At 35.9% G+C, this 21,115-nt stretch overlaps 1 protein-coding gene across 2 annotated transcripts in view; it reads left to right on the forward strand.

Moving 5' to 3' along the window:
* GABRA2 (gamma-aminobutyric acid type A receptor subunit alpha2) overlaps positions 1-21,115 on the forward strand; it is a 61,566-nt gene that overhangs the window by 25,023 nt on the left and 15,428 nt on the right. For both annotated transcript variants that reach the window (XM_058025375.1, XM_058025374.1), the window contains exons 4-8: positions 1,055-1,122; positions 13,644-13,864; positions 16,161-16,243; positions 19,165-19,308; positions 20,113-20,265. In XM_058025375.1, coding sequence (XP_057881358.1) covers positions 1,055-1,122; positions 13,644-13,864; positions 16,161-16,243; positions 19,165-19,308; positions 20,113-20,265 — 669 coding nt within the window. The remainder of the gene's footprint in view (positions 1-1,054; positions 1,123-13,643; positions 13,865-16,160; positions 16,244-19,164; positions 19,309-20,112; positions 20,266-21,115) is intronic.

The raw sequence follows: 21,115 nt of genomic DNA on the forward strand, positions 1-21,115 counted from the left end.
TATTTGTTAAAAGGCAGCTTTCAGGAAAACAGAAACTATTAGCTACCCACATTTAATAATGATTAAATATGGAAGTATAATCATAATATAACAGCAGGATCACTTATACAACAGGCAGTTGTATTATTTTTGGGAATGGGAAATTCTGCAATGAGTCAAATTGCACCTAGTTATATTCACATTTTTCTTTTCCAATCAGCAGCTGGCTTTAAGGCAGAGAATTCCTTGTGTTGACTGTCTAGAATGCTGACTGTGTGTCTAGAAGGCAGACTGTGGTTGGCAACTGCTGTTAAGAAATTTCCTGTGCATACTACCCCTCTTAGTGAATATCATTCTATTTCAAGCCTAATTGAAAACTGAAGATAGAAAACTAAGCAGTTATTTTTCCCTGCAGTACAATATCTAATATTCTGATTTCATGGCTGTCTGACTGCAATGATTGGGAAGGACATTTTCTCAAAGTGTTCACAGTACCACAGCAATGTGTCATGAGCATTGCCTATCAAGGAAAGGAGCTGTTATATTAAAATATGTGCCACTTAAAAACACACGCAACTGAAAAGTAGGATGCTGTTGTGTTACATTTGGTACAGTCAATAATTGCCTTTTCTTGTCTTTTTCTTTGAAAAAGCTATTAAGAATGTAGAAAACAGCCTTCAACTAGAAAGGCTTTAATAGGAGAGATCTGCAACAACAGAGGTAACACCTATGCAACAAAGGCATTTTGTGTTCAGGACTCTCCTTCCATGTTAAGTCCACGATGCTGGGGTATTTTTGCGGGTCGAGAAACAGGATATGTGTGTGTAGTTGCTGGTGATTGTATAACTGAACAAGCTGAAACAAGCTGCTCTGTGGGACAAATGCTTGTTTGTTAACCTCTGTGTTAAGTGGGAAAGAAACCCCCAGTATTTACAACAGGACACTGATGAGGGGTAGTAAATAAGGAGAGAAACCTGTTCAAAATGTCCCATAATCTTACATAACAATAGAAAAAGTACTGTCAATTTAAAATGTTTGCTTGTTTTGTTTTTTTTTTTTTTTCTTTTTATATCAGATAGTATTACTGAAGTCTTCACTAACATCTATGTGACCAGTTTTGGACCTGTGTCAGATACTGATATGGTGAGTTCCTGAATCTTTTGCATATATGGATAAATGGTGTAAGATTATATATAAACTTCCTTTAAACCTGTGTTCTTTTACTTATTGTGGATGGATTTGAAACAATCTCACTGAAATCAGAATGTGCCAAACCCCATGTAGTTTGAAATTTGAAAATCGATTTATGGATTTTACATGATAAGTGTGCTTGTGTTACCTGTTTAATTTAGACCAGTAAATCTTCTGATTTTCCCACTGACTGTACTTTGGTTTATATTCTGGAGCAATCTTGATATGGATGAACTGGATTCCTCTTGCATGAAAACCTGAAAACCTGGAGTGAAAGGAGCACTCTTAATACTGGCAATAGACTGAGGGACCTGATGGAAGTCAAACCTAAAACTTCTTGAAGGACATAGCTTGGAAGCTGGGTAATCAACATGATTGTGGGGTTTTACAGATCTGTCCTTGATAATTTGCATTGTTTAGTAAGCATTTAAAGAAGTCAGTGACATTAAAAAAGAAAGAAACTTTCAGAATATTGCTCTGGATTATAAGGAATTGTTTGTAGGCTCACTGAAAATAGTACAGAAACTAGGGAGAATGTTTCACACTGGGTAGAAAGACCTGATGGATATAGCTCTCTAAAAGGAAAGGGAAGGACAGTATCAAACTTACTTTACTTGTCATGCTCTTGTTCACTTGCCTGGTTTAGGGGGAGGTGGTTTAATTGACTCTGGGAAATGTGTAGGAGAGAACAAAATTCTCAGAAGAGTCAACAACAATCTTTTACTTGCAAAATGTAGAACATCAAGATAGAATAAGATAGACTGATGTTAAAACAACATCCAAAGTAAGTACTTCACAAACTTTAGTTTAGCAAACTTAAACTTAGCCAAGCTTTTCAAATCCAGATACAGGACACTTAATAAGGCATTGACAGGAATTTTTTGAGAGGAAATGGAGAAAGAAGGAGAAGGAAAGGATAAGAGCAGAATGATATCACCATCTGTGGATTTAGTAACAAGACTCGATTTTGATGTCCTTTGGTCTAAATGGTATCTTGATCCATCAGGGGTGGGAAAAACCCACAAAACACAAATTCCAGAGTGTTTATATATGCTTAGCTTTAGATGGAATGCCAAGGCACCTTCCCTGGAGTGGGGAGTTTTATGCTGTCTTTTGCAGCACCTTGAATCTGTTGCAAAGCTGTGGATCCTGCTCAGTCCTCTGGTGGAAGACCCCAGGAATTATTCTGGGGGTATTTTTGGGGTTTTTGATGGTTTGTGACATTTTCTAAGACATGAAAACTGCCTCTCAGTCAGTGCAGTTGAGCCCCTTATGCCCCATCAGAAGGGATGAACATCTTCAGGCCTGTGTGTGAATGTCCCAGTATGTCCCCCAGGTGGGGAGGAGTTTCACAAATGAGCCACTTGTGCAAGGAAGGACATCAGCATGACAAAAAGTATTAGTCCACCTCACAGGATCTGCTTCTTTTTGGCCCTTATCTGTCTGAAACCCCAGCTTCTTGCTGAGCAAAGGCTGCTTTGTCATGGTCATCCCCTGGTGCTCACACCCTCTGCACCTGGGCTGTTACTGTGCTCATCCTCAGCACAGCACCTGCTGCTCTTGCAAATGGCTGATTGTTTGAGCCATTAGCCATTAACATCTCAGTCTTTCATGCTACCCTTGCCAACCCTGCGAGAAATTATTTTTGAAATGTTTCAAATATTCTTTATTATGTATGAGACGTATTAAATACTACCTTGGTGTAGCTGGAGATACTCAAAATTAATATTTTTTAAAATAAGACAACATTTCTCTTTCTATGGAAAAAAATCAGGCTATGCATCATACAAAACAGGGAACATTATGATGTTATGAACAAGTTTATGAAGCTAAATTTTTCACAGTACATTGAACATTTTAAAAGTTATTTTAAGTTAAAAGTTATTTGATTACCTGGTAATCATAGCTTTGGAAAATATATTCTAGTGGGCTTTTGTGGGGGTTTTTTGTGTGGTTTGTTTTGTGTTTTCAAGCTCTGTTTTGAAAGTTATGAATACACAGGTAAGATTTCACATTAAAGGCCATGAAAGGCGATTTCATAGGAGAAAGAGACTTTTGTTTATATTACTGTACATGTTGCTGATTCTCCTGAGGTGTTTTTTTCTGATGATTTTAGGTTTATGAAATAATTCTTATTTTGTTAATAATTTTGTAAAAAAGGTATCCACGGCTATGTACAGAGATGATATGAACATCTTGACCTTCTTGGTCTAGTATCTCATGACTTTAGAGTGATGAAGTCTGGCATTTATGGTATTCCTGTGTAACAGGAAGATTATATTAATCCACTTTTAAAGGTGATTACTGAGCCACAAGGAGACTTACCCAAGGCTGTGCAAGTCATCTGTGCTTAAATGGAAAAGTAATGAAAGCTCCCTGAGCCTATTCCCTCCCTCCCAACACACTTCTGACATCAGTGGATAAATGTATGGAGAACTCTGGGTGTCTGTTTGCATAGACATATAGACAGTGCACAGATCTGTGCAGAGGTGTTAATCAAAGCAGAGTGCAGTGCATCAGAATGGCAGCTGTTACTCTAATGGGTAGGTTTATTTGCACATAAGTAGATAGATAAGTAAGAGCAGTTTAATTCTTATTGCTACAAGCTTCAGGGTTAATTTAGCTTGTTCTGTTGATAATTATAGAATAATTTTGAAACGTATGAGCAGTCAATGAGAAAATTCCAACATGTGAGTTTTGAGATAATAGCTTCCAAACCATCACATATCCTGTCGAACATGAAGGTGACATTAGGGTTTTAACCATGAGTACTTTTTCATTTAGGAGCTGCATGACTGAATCAATAATTTAAACTATTATGTAGAGGATTCATTGATATTTTCTTCTGTAAATGCTGGAAACTCAGGGATATTATAAATTTTTAAAATTTCTTCCTTAAAAAGCTTTATTGCAAGAATAAATTTGACTCTTGCCCATGTCTTCTAGAATTTTTAGAAGATCCTAAGCTCAGATTTTTTCAGGAAGGTTGGTCCCATCTCAGGAAGTCCTCTGCTGGCACAATGGGAATGGTGAGGCCCTCAGTCACGTGAGGTATTTAGGCTGAACACTGCTGTTGCCCAAAACTCTGAGGATTATTGCTGCCCTTAGGATTCCTTCTATTGTGGTTTCTTACAGGAATAAGATCATCAGCTGTGTGACTGCACCCCTTTACATGATCTGTTTTGCAGTTTGTTTTTTCCTCCTTGGTTAGTATATTGTGAAGAATAATGGTGCTTGGAAGAAGAGAGGTGCTTTTGAACACAGGAAGGGGACTCACTGACATGTGAGATGTTTAATATGCATTTACAATCTGGAATAAGGAAGTGACAGACAAGCAGTGATGGGTGGATTTGAGCTAAGGACACAGTTCTCATGTAGTGTTGATACACAAAGTTGATAAAATTCAATTCTAACCTTTGTTGCTGCATTGCTATGAATTTGTGAGGTGTCTGTTTCCCTCACTAGCTGTTCCCATTAATGGTAGTGTGGTATGGTGTTTGATCTGTGACTCAGTCATTGCTGAGTGTGGGTTTTTATTCCCACTTGCTGTATTTCTGCAGTATCACAACTTTGCAAACAAATCATTATGTCCAGGGGAATTTGATCTTTAACTGACTTTAAGCTAGCTGGAATTGCTGTTGATAAATTCAGGAAGTAGAAGTTGAGGCTGAGGTTTTTCTCTAAATGTGTTAAGAGTCAAAAACATTTGGTGCTTGTAGTGGATTAACATTTTGACTAAGTTCAAAAGATGCTACTCTCTGTTCTGACCAAAATAACCAGCTACCAAATGTGTTCTCTCTTGGCCAGCAGTCAGTTGCAAACTGTGCTTCAAATGAACAAAAATATTTTGGTATCTATACTATTTGTGTCAAAGAAAAGCTATTGTATGTCAACCACTCTATCTAATGTCACATATGCAGTGCCATTATATAAGGATTTTCAACTTCCTTTTGCAAGCTAATGAGAATCAAGGAAGGCAAAGCAAAAACATAAGTTTAAACAGATTTTATTTTCACCCTTCTGTCTTTTTGAGTTGTTGTTTCTCAGAAATGTTCAAGTTCAGTATTGTGATGTTATGCCTTATAGGCTTCCAACCCAATCAGTGATAAAAATTTATTTTGACATTAGCCTGAGAGAAGAAAAGCTGCATTATTTAGAAAAACAAACAAATGAAAAATTGGACAGAACAACTGAAAAACAAAGCATCTCTTAATTTTCTGAAGTGTTGTAGGATTAAGTTCTTGTTACAGGGGCTAATTAAAGCTTTTATCATGAAATTAAAATGTTTAATATTTGAAAATTCAGAGGTAAAGGATGAACTTCTTTGGACTATAATTTGTAGGATATAAAAGGATTGAACATTAAACCTGATTATTTTTCTATTTTTAAAAATTTGTTTGAAATCTGGTAGACTGTACCATCACTATAAATCTACATGCTGCTAACTTGAATTTCAACACTGAAAGCTATGTATTTTTGCCTCTTTTTTTCAGGCTTGGTGTCCTTCTGGGCTCTCTCTGACACTTTGGCTCCTAAAATTTCTCCCACAGCCACAGACATACATATAATAAATGACACCTATTTACTCCTCAAGCAGTAGTTATTTTATGTAAGACAGATTATGTAGGTACTGAGTCCCTTATATAAGGTCTGCTGTGAAGAAAGATTTGCCAAGATGCAGCAAATTTTGCCTCAGAACAGTCTTTCTGATTGTCATTGGGAACGGTCTTTCCTGCTTTCCTCCAACACATGGTTAGTAGGTGGCAGGACTTGAATCAGTTTAGCTTGAATATTAAAACTAAGAAGCCTTCTGAAACTTTTATATTTCAACTTGCAGTCTTAGATTTTCATTGTTATTGGGGAGTTTTGTTCATTGTAGTTGCACCTTTATTCCCAAGTTGCTTGTAAACAACAGTTTTTCCTAATTTCTTGATGATAGACTTCCTGTTTTCACTTTGAATTCAAGGAATAGGAACATTCCTTTGTAGAGATCATATACACAGCTGGTATGTGTATGATGTGTATATTCATTACTACACACACTTCCATCTCATCAGTTTTCAACTGAAATGTCAATAAGTGTTTCTGATTTTTCAAATACAACCAGAAATTTTCAGTGAAGGCTGAAAGTCAAATACAGAAATAAGCAGAAGGATTGTTACAGCATTCATCACTGCAATTGAGGATGGTTCTTTAGAGGTAGTGACTGAACATGGAACCCTGTTTATTTATTTCTCTCTGTTTTTTCAAATTTCGTCACTTTCGTCACTTTGTATTTGGGTTTTGTTTGGGGTATTTTTTCTATGCAACTTATTTTTAGCTCTGTTTCAGAGTCTAATTATTAGGTAGAATTCCTTAAGAGAAGCTTTACAGAACTGGTATGATATTTAAGTCTGGACAGAACAAGGGAATGCATCAAGATGATTCATTTTTCAAATAGATTAGAAAAAAAAGTACTGCAGTTACTTTTACATAGTTATTATTTGAACTCAGTAAGAGAAGACTAAGGAGTAAAGGAAATGCTAAATACACTGGAATTTTTGGGCAGAATTGGGGAACATCTAGGTTGTGTTTTTATAATTGATATATTTCTGAAAAGTCAATACATTGTTGGCTCAGGTAATTGCCTTTGCAAGTTAAATCCATACACTGAAATTTTGATGAGAATATCTCACATGATCTCTTGCAGAGTTTCTGTCCATTTATTCTGTTGGGAAGGCTTTTTCCTCTGTTCAAAGTCCTGCCAAGGGAATCAGTATTGGAGATTGATTTGTCAGAGGTTGTGTCCAAGCCTGTCACTGCCGTTAGCTCTCTCTGTACCTTTGTTTGGGCTCCTGTTCCTGGCACCAGGCCTCCCCTTTGTTTCAGGGTTGCTCTTTCTCCATGTCTGAATAAAAAAGGGATAATGACAGGTGTTTTTATTTTCCGTGACAGCAGAAAAACATCCTGTAGTTTCTTTTCTAAGTAATCCCTATATGTATCTTCTACAGAACTCTCTTATCCCTCCTTGGTGCTTCTTTTAGACTCAGAGTTCACTCTACATCAGGTATATGGACAAAAAAGAGAGAGAAAATTATTCTGAGAAGGTCCTTTTCATAGATGAATATGAATAGAAAGACATTCTCTTCCCTAGACGCTATCATTCAAACTGGTTAAACACATTCTTTCCAGATTTTTTTTAATACTTCATGTTTCGATTAAATGCCTAGACAGAAATGACTGAGGTTCACAGATTAGGCAGAAATAAAAGGCTTGAAACATGTTCTTCAAATAGAGAAAAATTGTGCTGCAAGTCCCTAGAAATATTCCACATATTCTTGATAGTATGAAAGGTCATATGTATCTGGCAGGCATTACTTATGTATTTAAAAATGAATACATGTTCCTTTGAAATGCAGTGATGGGATTGTGTTTCAATTTTTAACAGGGTTGTGAAGGGTTTAGATAAAAAGTAACCAACAGTGCAGTTTCAAACCAGAATCCTCCTTCATCAGAATATTTTCAAGGATTCTAGTCACTAGTATGTACGATCCACACTCTGAAAGACTTGAAGGGAATTTCTGTCTGTCTGCTGTTTCCTTCTATGTTCTGTCTTGTGCACACATCAGGAGGTAGGTTTTGGAGAAGAGAAAATGGACTCAGTTTATTTATCTGTGCAGTGAGGTTTGATGTTGATAGACAAGGGCTTGTACAGAGCCTGAGTAGTCAGTACTTATTGTTGGAGCATTGAGGGGGTTTGGAGGAGAACTCTTTCAGTCCTCATATTGTAAGACAATTGCTTGTTTTTAGAGAAGAGAAAAGTAGAAAGTGAGATAGATTATTTGTCCATTCTGGTAGGTGGGCCTAGGCAAAGCCCACCAAGCAGTGCAATGATGCAGTAGCTTAGGAGACTGCTGTAGTGTGTCAGTCCTTCCTTCTGCCATCTGCACCCTGCATGGATCTGCCCACAGAGACAACCACCAAGACAACCAACTAGTGATGTGATGTGATGTGATCCTCCTACTGTAAAGCTAATTTCAGCACTCACTGAAAATATCTAGTGTGCAGGTTTAATAAATTCAATTGCAGAAGTTGCATCACAAACTTAAACTCGTCACAGCGATAAATATCAGGTTATGGTAAGAGTGCATATAATGGGCAGATTAATTTTCTTTGACTGATTACATTTTTTGAATCTTCTAAATTCCTTCTTGGTTTTTTTGAAAGTAATTTTGATGCTTAGATATGTACATATTAGTATTCTGCTGCACCAGTTACATACTAAGATCGTTAATGTTTTTAAAAAAATTCAAAAGAAAAATTACACGTTTCCTTAAGGCAGATATGAAAACAAGAATGTACATTTTAAGAACTAAAATGAAGAAATTGTACTGCTGTAAAAATAAATATTAACATTCAGTCCCCATATTAGCTAGACAAGATTTAGGTCCATGAATCTGAACTGTCTCATCAGTGTATCAACCACAGTATTTCTAACTGTTTCAGGACTCAGTGGAAAGATGTAGGTGCCATTTCCCCTTTGCTTGCTTTTAATTTTTTTTATTTGCATTTTAAATGTTTTATATTTAGCAGTATTTAAAATTTGGTTTTGTGGTTATATATATATGTCCATTATTTGCTATAAGAGTGGTCAGGAAAAAGACAAATATAATTTAGATAAATTACTCAGAAAAATCTTTACAATAGGGAATGAGGAACTCTGGCTTGAACTATTCATTAAACAAAATGCTGTGTTCCAGAAGGTAATTAATAAAATGTTCCATCTGCTTCAGGACAATACTGCTTGCTAATGGACACTTACAATTTTTGAGATATTTGGAACACATCCATCTTTACTCCAGATGCTAAAACTTCCAAAATATACCAACCATTATTGGAAAGGATGAAAGTACTTTTTTTGTTGTTTGAATGGATACAAATTTGGCCTTAGCAAAAAACAAACAAAACAAACAAAAAAAAAATAAAGACTGTCATGTAGTCGGGAGGGATTGCTTATACTTAGGTCGGTTAAAGCTTCAGCCAGAGACACTATCATCTTTTTTATGGTGCGTAGTGTTATGCACAACAACTGCATATTAAAAGAGGAATAAAATTTCCTTGCCATTTTATTATTCATTGAACTGGCAGAGGGTCGAGTGCTTCTTAAAACTCCAGCAAGAATCTCATTGCCTGCACCTAAAATTTCATGTAAGGTAGTATAACACATATTTGAAAGATTATGTTTAATCATACTGCATTAGAGTCTGGCTGTATAAGCACCATTTCAGACACGACACAGTAGGCAGCCTTTCTCGTCTAGAAATTATCACAGGACTCCTCTGAAGACCTGGAAGTTTGCTCCTGTGGTTTTGTGGATATACTGCACTATTTAGTGCAGAGTGCTTAGGTCATATCCAGAGAAAACAGGGGTTTTTCATTGGAGAATATTTGCAGAATGAAAGAAATATCAGCTATTAATCTCAGTATTTTTTATGGAGTCCAGATTTGCCTTTGTCATGGGCATTAGTCTTGACTGAAAAGTAAACATTACACAGCATTTATCACAAAGTTATATATATCAAACATATTGAATAGGAATTAGTCTCAAAATCTTTATGTAGCAGCTTTTTGTAGCTGGCTTTTTATCATATTGATTATATTCAATGTACTTCAATTCCTTCCTATTTTTTAATTTTTTAATATGGTAAACATCAGTAGGGATATTCCTGATCATAGGTAGAATAAATTTGGCACAGAAGGGAACATAGGGTCAGTGAATATAACACTGGGATGCAAAGACAAGGGTTGTATGGTGCTTAAATAATAATTTTAAATGGACAGTGACAAAATTGAGATCCTAATACTTCCATTGAAAAAAAATGCAAAGAAGTCTGTAGAAAGATAAGTTAAGAGCTATGAGATTTTACTACTATTGTGGAAAATGGAAACAGAAGGTGTTTGTCATCATTCACACCAAACCTTGGTTTATCCTGTTTCCATCTTCTAAATGAGATGTTCTGAAATAAAGATCTCCAGCGCAGACTGGAGGGTGTTACAAACCACCATAAAGGTGAGGGTAACTCAGGTTCTTATTAATTGATCCTGGGAGCAGATTAGGGCGAAGCAACACTGAATGACCAGTATTTATAAACACATACATACATACATACATACATGTGTATATATATAGGTGTGTGTGTGTGTGTGTGTGTGTGTGTGTGTGTGTGAGAGTTAATTTTGGAAAGTTTTGGTTGCAATGGAAAGGGGGTATGTAGCCATTTTGGTTATTAGTATCAATAGCAATATAGCAGTACAAAAGCATAAAAATAACACTGAAGAAAATTTGTAAGGAAATGACAGAAAGAGAAGGAAAGGAGAATAGAAAGATATCACCACACATGGATTCAACAAGACTTGATGTAATTTGAGTGTTTGTTAGTCAAAGTGATGGCCACACTTTTGATCTGCCAGGGGTGTGGGGAGACCATGAAACATAGAGTTAATATGTATGTCAGTATTAGCAATGGAGTAATGTATGTTCAGGTTTGCATGGGAGTGCCCAGACACCTCTCCTGGGGAAGGGAGCTTTACACTGTCTTTTGCAATATGTGGATGTGTTGCATGTGTGGATCATGTGCAGACCTCAGGTGGAAGACCCCAGAAATGAGTCTGGCAGCTATGGCCTCCCCCTGCCAGACCCAGCCAGGGCTTACTTTCAGCACATCTGCAGAGTTGGCTTTTCTTGTAGATACATTGCTTCAGCCTTGTCTACTTCTCCTTAGACCTGAGATAATGGGACAATATTAGCACCTTTATCTTATCTCAAGTTCCTATCTGGAGGCTTAACTTATTGTCCAAATTTCCAGGAATTCACAGAGACATAGTGGGGAGAGGGAGAGAGGGGAGTTCTGTTGTCTCAGAACAGAAGAGCAGTTGCTTTTTTATATGGTTTGCCATAGTGGGCAAAGTCCTTTGGTGATTACCTTAACAGTGTTTGAGCCATTAACCATTACCTGTGGATCAGTCAGAGGTTTCCTGGTAGGATCTTTCAAGGCTGCAGCTCATTTTACTGCTCATTCTTTCCTGCAAATTCTACTTCCTTAGCTGTTGCCATGCAGCAGATGCAGGGTTTTGTGAAATGTTGCTGTTTTGATTTAGTAGCATTTCATGTCTGCTTTTTTTTCTATTTTATTTCTCTTGTAATTATTTTTATGAATGTTGGAAGACAGTAAAAAAGCAGCATCTTTGAAGCTCTTTATTGATGGAAACATTGCAAAAAGGTTCAAATTTATATTCTAATCATTTATGTGCAGAGGTGTTTGTCAAAAGAACCTGTAGGACGTATCACTCACTCCTATTGAATTTCAGTGGAATTTCAAAGTCTTAATCCCTTCAGGCTCTTCTTCTTCTTTATACCTCAAACATCAGTCTTACCATAAAAATTATTTATTGGTAAAGCCCCTCAGATGAAAGGTACAAGGAGGCTCTTAGGGCAATTTTCCTTTAATTACCGGGTATTTCTATCTATATTTCATGTGCTCCCCTGCTGCTCCTGATCCTCCATGATATTATGCATTTTGTCACTTTCCCTGGTCTGCAACTGAACTGATAGGTAACTTGTTATTTGTAAATGGGATTTTAAGTCACATGACATCTAAAAAATAAAACAACATGTAAATCAGCAAATAAAAGAGGACAATTAAATGTGATCTATCATAAAGAAGTGAGCAAACCACTTGTTATGAGGCAGTGTCTCTAGCAGTGATGAGGCACTGAATAAAATCCAGTATAATATCAAAGAAATGCATGTTTTAGAGGTTCATAGTTTTGTATTAAACAGATATATTTGCTAAAATATTATTAGAGAAAATAGAAAATGAGATTAAAGAAAATCAAGCAAATAAATGTTCAGTGTACTATCGTGTTAGTTTTATTTAAGTTTACCTTAAAAATTTAAAATTTTAATTAGAAAAATGACAGAATTTATTACATTAATGTATTATGTATATACCTCTTGGTATAGCTAAAAACTGAGCTTCTGTTTTTTGTCAGATTAGTTTATAAGTATCCATAATTTCCAAAATATCTCTTTGCATCTGTCGCCGTTCATAAAGAGAACTGCTTTCTCTCCTGCCCCTGTCATGCTCCTTCACATTACAAAATTCCTTTACTCCTCATTCTCTCCTCAGCCTCTGGCCCTGACCTGGAAAAGGTCCTCACAGCTCTTTGGCTTGCAGACCAAAGGAGCTAAAGAGAGCTGTCACTTGTCTCTGTCTAGTCAGCACTCCTTTTGTATTTCTGTATGATTGATGGAGAAGAACCCTAAGCCTTGTTAATCAGCACACAAGGGAGCCAGCAGAAAATGATAGAGGCTGATAAGTTCCTTGAAGTCACTTTTATATTGAAATCCCTTGAAAATTTTATATTGGTTAAATTTTATCAGGCCTTGTCCATTCAAAGTAATTTACTTGAAAATGGTCTATGCAGAGCAATTGCAGTAGTACAGACTGTTGCAGCATACTAATATTTGGAAGTCATGAGACCACATTTTGTACCTGTCCAACAAAACAAAGTTGCACCAAGGTAGCATTTGCCAATATGCTGAATACAATTTGCTTCCAACATAGTTTTTAAGCTCTCTCATATCTAAGTTTTATGCTGGGCAAAGCAAAGCACTCATTTCATTTGCAGTTTCATTTTTGAAGATAGCTGATAAATTTACGTTCTCAATGTTTAATCAGTTTTTTGTTTGTTTGTGTTGTGGTTTAAGCCCAGCCAGCAACCAACTAAACAGCAACACACCCACCAGATGGGGTACCCAGCCTGTTGACACCGGCGTCTGGTCTAGGTCATCAGTCTGTTTTTGCTTTCATCCTTTTTTCCCCACTGTACTGCTTCCAAGACTAGGCATCAGGGTGATGTTACCAGGCAGTGTGTGTCACCTGTTAATCATCAGCTGCTGTTTCCTAACTAGGTACTTTTGTTCATAAAATCCACACCACTACAGAGCCTTACATTCCTCTTCGGAAAAATCTTGTATCATTCTGTTTGTATATACTGTACCCCTTATAGGTTGCATTGTTTCCTTCCAGGCTCAGCCATTCTCCATGCTTTTGAAATGCTGAGTTACTCTACAGGAGAAGATGCTGAAAGAACTATTTAATCTTGTGTATTTTTTCCTTACTTTCCTTCCTTACTCTGTTTGCTCTAATTACTCAGGTCACAGTTACTTTGTACATCAGAAATATATATAAATATTGAAAGAGTTCAATATGAAAACAACACCTAGCAATCATGAAGAAGAATGTCATACCCTTAATAAGCTGACTTCCTGCTTATTATTCTCAGTACTATACAATTTTTTTTGTGATGATTGTTCTCCCTTGACAATTTTGCCAAGGGAATTTTGCAGACAAAGCTTTTCTATTTTTGTTCTCAGAAAGCAGATTAGTGTTTCATTGTGTCAAAAAAGCCATGTATTTATTCCATTGCAGGAGTACACGATAGATGTGTTCTTCCGTCAGCGATGGAAGGATGAGAGATTAAAGTTTAAAGGCCCAATGAACATTCTTCGACTGAATAACCTAATGGCCAGCAAAATCTGGACTCCAGATACATTTTTCCACAATGGGAAGAAGTCAGTGGCTCATAACATGACCATGCCAAACAAGCTTCTACGAATCCAGGACGACGGGACGCTCTTGTACACCATGAGGTACGTCTGTTCATCTCTACTCAAGCTATTTCTTGATGGGATTTTTCCATTGAACAATTAAATCAGGTTTCAGGAGAACTCTCCTTTGTTTTGTTTTTCTCTAAGCAGAAAGAAAGCTAAAAAAATGTATTTTTTGTTTCCAGTTCTGTTAAAGTCTTTTGGCTGATAATGAGTTAGATCAGTTTTCCTACGTGTGCCTCAATTTTTGTAATGCATTGAAGATACTGAACAGATTAATAAAGTTAAGTGAGACCTTCAGGTAGAGTTTACCAACTCTGTTTTAGAATTATTAAGATAATGTAGGAGTTGACCTATTACTGCAGCCATTGTACTGAATATATGAGCCCCTAAGCAAATTTTTTATTAAGATCGGGGGAATAAAAAAAACAGAGCAAGAATGAAGAGATAATAATGTCTCAAATTCTTTCCAGCAAGAGCTAAAGGGAAAATATGTCTTACTATGTAATTACTGTTTCTTTATATATAATTACAATATTTAACTTTAAATTTTAATTCTTTCATCTTGTGCATCATTTGTAACTAAGATAAATACTTCAGCTGGTAAAATGTATTAAATTTGCTTAGAAAATAGAATATAGAATATGAAAAGTTATAAAAAATCATGTATACGCAGATATTAGTAGCATTTTTAAAGGACTGATTTCTTCTTTGGTAACTCTTTTGGCCATAATGTTTGTTACCTATGTGAATTTTTTTGAATATTTTACCCAAGTTTCCAGAAGCCCTTGACTTAGGTTTTTTCTTTTTCTTGGAGAATACTTAATAAATTGAAGTTGTCGTGAATGCTGACTTAAAATCCCCAGCCTAAGTCAGATAGAAAATGTGAGCTTCAAAGTTAACATGTACTCTGGTACTTTCTCCATGCAGCCATGCCAGCATCCCTGAAACCCAGTTTTACTACACAGCTCTGAAACCCTTACACTACTGAGAGTTCTTGAGTAGGCTGCTGATGATATTGGATGATGTAGTGCTTGGAGAGATTCAGAAAAGTTTGATTGAAGTAAATTTAAGCCCCCTATGTTGTATTTTTGCTTTGGCTCAAATAATTATTTGAGAATAATCTGTCTAAGCTGACTGAAATTCTCTTTCTCCAGAGAGTATAAGAATCATATACTATAAATTATAGGAAATACTGTTTGAAACCATTATGAAGCATAAGCTGAGTCAGGTTAATTATAATTGACTAAGCATTTTTGTTACTTGTGAGTATGTTGGTTCTCAGGGTATGAGATTAATGTGCACACTGATCTGTTTTGCCTAGATTTTAAACAGCTGTTTTTTTCATGTCTACATAAAAATGATTGTGTGATTTACATCAGAGGCTCATGCAGTTCTTTCCTTTGCCTTCAGCCTGTTTGCTGATTCGTATCTCCTGGTGTCCCTTGAATTCAGATAAACAATCCTGGGGAGTGGAGGAGTAGAAATATGAAATATTTTTTGGTGGAAGGCTGGGACAATATGGCAGAGAATACAATGACTAGGAACCACTGGGAATACAGAAGGGTGAAACTGATGTTTGGGGCTGAATGAAGAGGAAGAAAAGGCATACAGAAAAAAATCTCTACCCAGAGAAGACTTAAAGGATAGGAAGGAGAAACATAGGGTTTTTTTCTTGGCTTTTTTTAAAAATTAAAAATAATGGGGAAGTCCATGAAATGCTTTCTTCAAATTGTTTTAAATTATTTTTTATTGTAGTAATCCCCATAGATGATACTGGGATATTTCACAAAATAGGCAAAAGTGGATGCTTTGTTAACATACTGTCACACTTTACATAAATGTAAAGGGTAATACTAGTAACATGGAGAATGAGCAGCAGCAGTCTTTTGAAAGAACACAAATATTTTTCCTCTGTATCTTCCATTCAAACTGTGAAAAAAATTGAATTAAAAAGACTGGAGTAGGGTTTTTTGGCAAGTTAATTGTATTTTAGATGCTCCTTTAAGAGCTGTAGTAGCACACAAGTACCACAGAATACTATGAGAGAAAAATTATTTTTCTTAACAGCCTGGCAGTACTTAATTTGTATTTTATTTTAAATGACCTTTGTTCATAATTTTGAGGTCAGCTTTTACAGGTTCTTGATATGATAAGTAAATGCCTTTCAAAGGACCACGTAAATTGGAAGAAGTAAAAGTAGATTTAAATTCTTGTTAGTTTAATATAAAATTTCAATTTAGTCTACTAAATTGGCATGAACTCTGTTCATTTCTGTGGAACTGATTTTCTTGTCCTGCTAAATGACTTTAATGCATAGAGATATTTTGCCTTTTAGGCTTACAGTCCAAGCTGAATGTCCAATGCACTTGGAGGACTTCCCTATGGATGCTCACTCGTGCCCCCTGAAATTTGGCAGCTGTAAGTATATAATGGGAAGTAGAGCCTTTGATTAGTGAATATCTAACATTTCTCAGCACAATTTTGTTTCAGTAAATTGTTACATGAGAAATGTAAACCACAAGATGGGACTTAAAAAAATTACTGTAACCTGACACATCAAAATCTCTTTTCTCTATTCAAGTATTGTGTCTTCTAGTGTATTTTAAAGATTTCATTACTCCAGTTAACAACAAACAGCCTGCACCTGATCAACACTGCACTGGTCTACTTTCATTGAAGTGTGCAAATCACACTGACCAGCACAGAACTGGATGCACGTAGCCTGTGTAGCATTAACAAAGAGCAGATAGAGGAATTCAGTGAGTGGGTTTTTTAAATTTATCACCAAAACTTAGTTTCTCTTTATTGTTAATGATATTTTTAATGTTGTTATTCAGTGAAAGTAATAATGAATGGCTTCATGTGATAAAAAATTTCATTCTTATTGCATTTCCATGTTGCAAACAGGTGGCATTTGACCTAACTGGTATTATTTTTAACAGCAGCATTATTTCACTTTCTTAGATTACAGCCATTCTTCTTCTTCTTCATTATATATATTTTGGATGTTTTACACTAAAAGCTTTATTTTTTTTTTTCCTTTGGCTGCAGCCTACATTCTCTGCTGGGCCTGGGAAAGGAAATTGGGGTTTTTTGAGGAAACAAGTTAAAGCCCTATAAATTCTGGCTGACTTTACAATAATTGTAGCAACCACAGAATACAAACCAGGGGATATGCTGCCACTAAGGACCTCATTAACCACAAGATGCTTGTCATAACACTGTGCTATGACAAGCACACTGTCTCCATCATGCTCCAATATCCCTTTTCCTTGGAGTTTATAGCAAATTAAACAAAGCCTGTGCTTCTGATGATGTTTCCACATTTATAGGAAATCTTAGCTGTGGAGATAAAAGATCATTAGAATGAATGCTATTGACATCATAGAGCCTTCCCTTGCCCCCTCAATATTAAATTTGTAGTACATAATGCAGCCTAAGTAACTAAAACCAGAGATGTGAGCCAAAATCAGCTACTGACTAATAATATTGACATATATGTACCAGCAAGGCATGTTGGATTTATAAGGTGTTGCAGGGAAAAAAAGACTCCTATGTAGCCTCAAAGCAATTTGAAAACTCGTGTAATAATATAACTGATACTCAGGCCAAAAAACTACTTTCTTTTGGAGCAATTTTACATTGGAAATCCTTATTACTAGGTGTATTAGACTCTGTGTGAATCACTCCTTTTTTTGTCTTCTTTTTGGTCCTGATTGTTTGTTTTTCTTACCAGCTTGCTCTTTTTTTCTCTGCCTATGATTTTCTAATAATCAGAGGAATTCTAAATGTGAGCAATGTGATTTTGAAAAGTGTGTTTCATTTCCCTCAAAGTCACCCGTGCCTGTTGGCACATTCTCAGGTGGCACTTACTTCTGTTCATTTTGAATGGCTTCACACACATTTTATTTCTTTACCTAGGACTCAATTCTAGAAAACTGTCCATTTTTCAGCTTTTATTCTGGGATAGAAACTGAATGATGAATAGTGGTGAAAATAAGCAGGAATCCTGAGGATTTTGGTTTAACTAAGGCAAGTTTGCCAGTAGTATATATTTGTCACAGCTCTTCATATGCTGCTAATCTTACGTTGCTAGGAGGATCATCAGCGTGTATGAATGTCTCTCTTTAAACATAAGAGAAAAGCCACATTGAATGTATGGAGAGGCTGTAGCTTAATAGATTGCTTTTCTTTATTCTTTTCAAAAAGTCTAGCTGAAAGTGAAGAGAATGGAGAGAAATTAGCAATTTGGCATACTGCTGGTTTGCATTAAAGCAGAGATATTTTTGTGTAAAGCTGGAAGGATACATGGGAAGTGCTAAAAATCTCTACTTGCTACCCACCTGCTAGATTTTGTTAGTCATGCAATTTATGGCTAGTTGCATGAAAAAGCTACTTTCTGAGCCTATAGAGATTTCTCAAGTGAAAATGTTTGTAGACCAACAGTAACAATGCTTTACTTTTTAATTGCACTGCAATTATGGTGTAAGATTTAAAATGTACTTGTGTCAGTCAATCAAAAGGAACACCCAACTTCTTGGGTTTTCATTTTTCAAAGTGGTTTACCCTTTTTCTTTCATATTCCATTTGTTAATAGCATATTAGACTGTAAAAACTTTCAGGACATACTCTTTTTTTTTTTCCTTACTTACTGGAGAGGCATTAGTGCTGTTTAAAATACAGTGTTGATTTGCTTTCATACCAGTTTATTTTGAGAAGAGACCAGGCTAAATGTATGTTTGATCATGAATGTACTGAGAGAGCAGCCTGTTTAATGTTGGCGTGTGCCCCAAAATAATGGACACTGGTGATATTTAAGAGGGTTGGCAGAACAAGGTACCAGGGTGTTTTCACTGCTGGCTTGCCATATTTGTCTGGATTTCAGCTAATAATAAAATTCTTGTGATACATCCCCGAAGTTGAGCATGGAGTCAATGGAACATCAGAACTATACAGGAATGAATTTTTAAAAATTTTGTGTGTCCTAAATCTTGCAAATTGTTCTTCTTTTAATCTGTGTTATCACAAATTATAGGATAAATATAATATCTAATCTCTGACAAGTCTTTTAACAGTGAAGAAGAAATGTTGTTTGTAGTTTAATAGAAAGAAATTGTGTTTAATAAGATCACAAGTGAATGCCCTGTTCCTGTGCTACAATAGGCACTTACTTTATAGTAAAGCTATTTTAAACGACAAAAGATATTTTTACCACGCAATTTTAAATTCTTTGGGGCGAGTTTTATTTGAAAAATAAGGAGCTCTTGTAATTCTGTGAGTTTTGATGGACGCTGTTTAATTTAAATTGTTGATGAAATATTTCACTTTGTTTCCCACAGATGCATACACAACTTCAGAAGTGACATACATTTGGACTTACAATGCTTCAGATTCAGTGCAAGTGGCACCAGATGGCTCAAGACTGAATCAGTATGATCTTTTAGGCCAAACAATTGGAAAAGAGACAGTTAAGTCAAGTACAGGTTAGTAAAAGAAATTTTGAAATATTTTGGAAAAAAAAGCAGTTACAGGCTGTGAAAACTATATTCCACGTGGTGTTACAGGCTTCTGAAAAAGAATGTTGCTAAATGGGATCTATTAGGCATGTACTGTGCAAGTAACACAAAACAGCACTTCACTGATTCTTTCAAATTGTAATTAGCTGGTGATAGCAGAGGTGAAATTGCCCTCAGTAACTGTTTGTAAAAATGCTAGATCTCTGGAGCTCTGGAGCTTCATGTTTAATCCTAACATTTGTAAACCAGGGTTGAGATATTTGTTAAATTTCATGGATTTCATTTTTTCATGGATTCATTTCATAGATTTTGGCAAAGCAGACAGGTTTTAACCATGTTTCCCTTCCATCATGGTTTTGACATGAAACACTGGACTATTCTACTAGACTCTAGACTGTTTTCCTGCATGTGCCAGGCCAGGGCCTCCATGACTTCTTTCTAAGCGTGATTAAACTCCCAGAGAGCTGTTGTGTGAATGCAGAGAGTTGCTTATAAGCATAACACTTCAAGGCTGAGGTACTTGTCAGTGCATACAAAAGTTCCTGGAAGTTCCTTGACACTCATCTTTCATGGAACACAGTGGGAATAAGAAATAGCTGTACTCAAAATCTTTCTTATATTCTACAGGATGCTTTCTATTACAAAATACCTTTGGTGCAGGACATTTGTTTCACATAAATATAGCAAATGTTCTAGGAGCAAGGAAATGGATTTTCTTAAGATGATAACCTTTTGTTTTTTGTTTGTTTTTTGTTTGTTTGTGGCACGTAGGTGAATATACAGTAATGACGGCTCATTTTCACTTGAAGAGAAAAATTGGTTATTTTGTCATTCAGACTTACCTCCCCTGTATCATGACTGTCATTCTGTCTCAAGTGTCATTCTGGCTGAACAGAGAATCTGTACCTGCCAGGACAGTCTTTGGTGAGTATACTGAGTAGCAGTAGCTCTGTTTCCAGTAGCTGAAGATGCTAGAAAGTACTTCTGAATCAAAGGGCTTTTTCATTACAGTTAAAGTGTTTGTAGAATGTGATATGATTTCTAGTCCAAACAGCTTTCAACTGCAACTTACACATCTCCCGAGAATCCCAAAGGTCTTGGAAATTAGTACGTACAAGCAAACTGTCCTCATATCCTTGAGTCTTAAGAGGAAAAAAAAATCACAGAATAGAAAAAGATATTAATGTTTGTATTTAAAAAGTAAATTTAGTAAACTTACATTATTTTCTGAAATATCCTCCTTACCTTGGTATTATCCAAGTATTCTGGTACTTGGTAAATAAGCAAATTTCTAAATTTATTTTTAAATTAGGCAAATTAAATTTGAATTTGTTGAATTATTTGTGTTAAAATTTCAAGCTGAAGTTCTTTTAAAGAAACCCTATTCCGGGGGTTTGGGCAACACTTTTTTACTAATTCAAATTGGAGATTACTGTGAGGCCGGTTCAGCAGAGCAATAAGATGGTGTTTCTCAAAGTAACGTCTTTCCTATTTGCAAAGCAAAGTTCATTTAGTTTGTTTGCTTTTAAAGAAAAAGAGATTAGCAAAATAAAATTATTTTCTGTGTGAAATCACCCATCAAAAATGCTGCATAAAATGGTATGCTTAGTCATCAGTAAGCACCGTGTACTCTTCAAAAAATAGGCCAAACTCAAATGCATATTAAATATGATGCACAACAAAGCATTTATTGTCTCTCCTGGTAGAAAACATGCCACACAAAGCACTGTGAAAATTGCAGGTTTGAATATGAGCCTTACAGAAGTCAGATGAA

Source organism: Melospiza georgiana, chromosome 5 (genome assembly GCF_028018845.1).
Source record: "Melospiza georgiana isolate bMelGeo1 chromosome 5, bMelGeo1.pri, whole genome shotgun sequence".
Classification (NCBI taxonomy): Eukaryota; Metazoa; Chordata; class Aves; order Passeriformes; family Passerellidae; genus Melospiza; species Melospiza georgiana.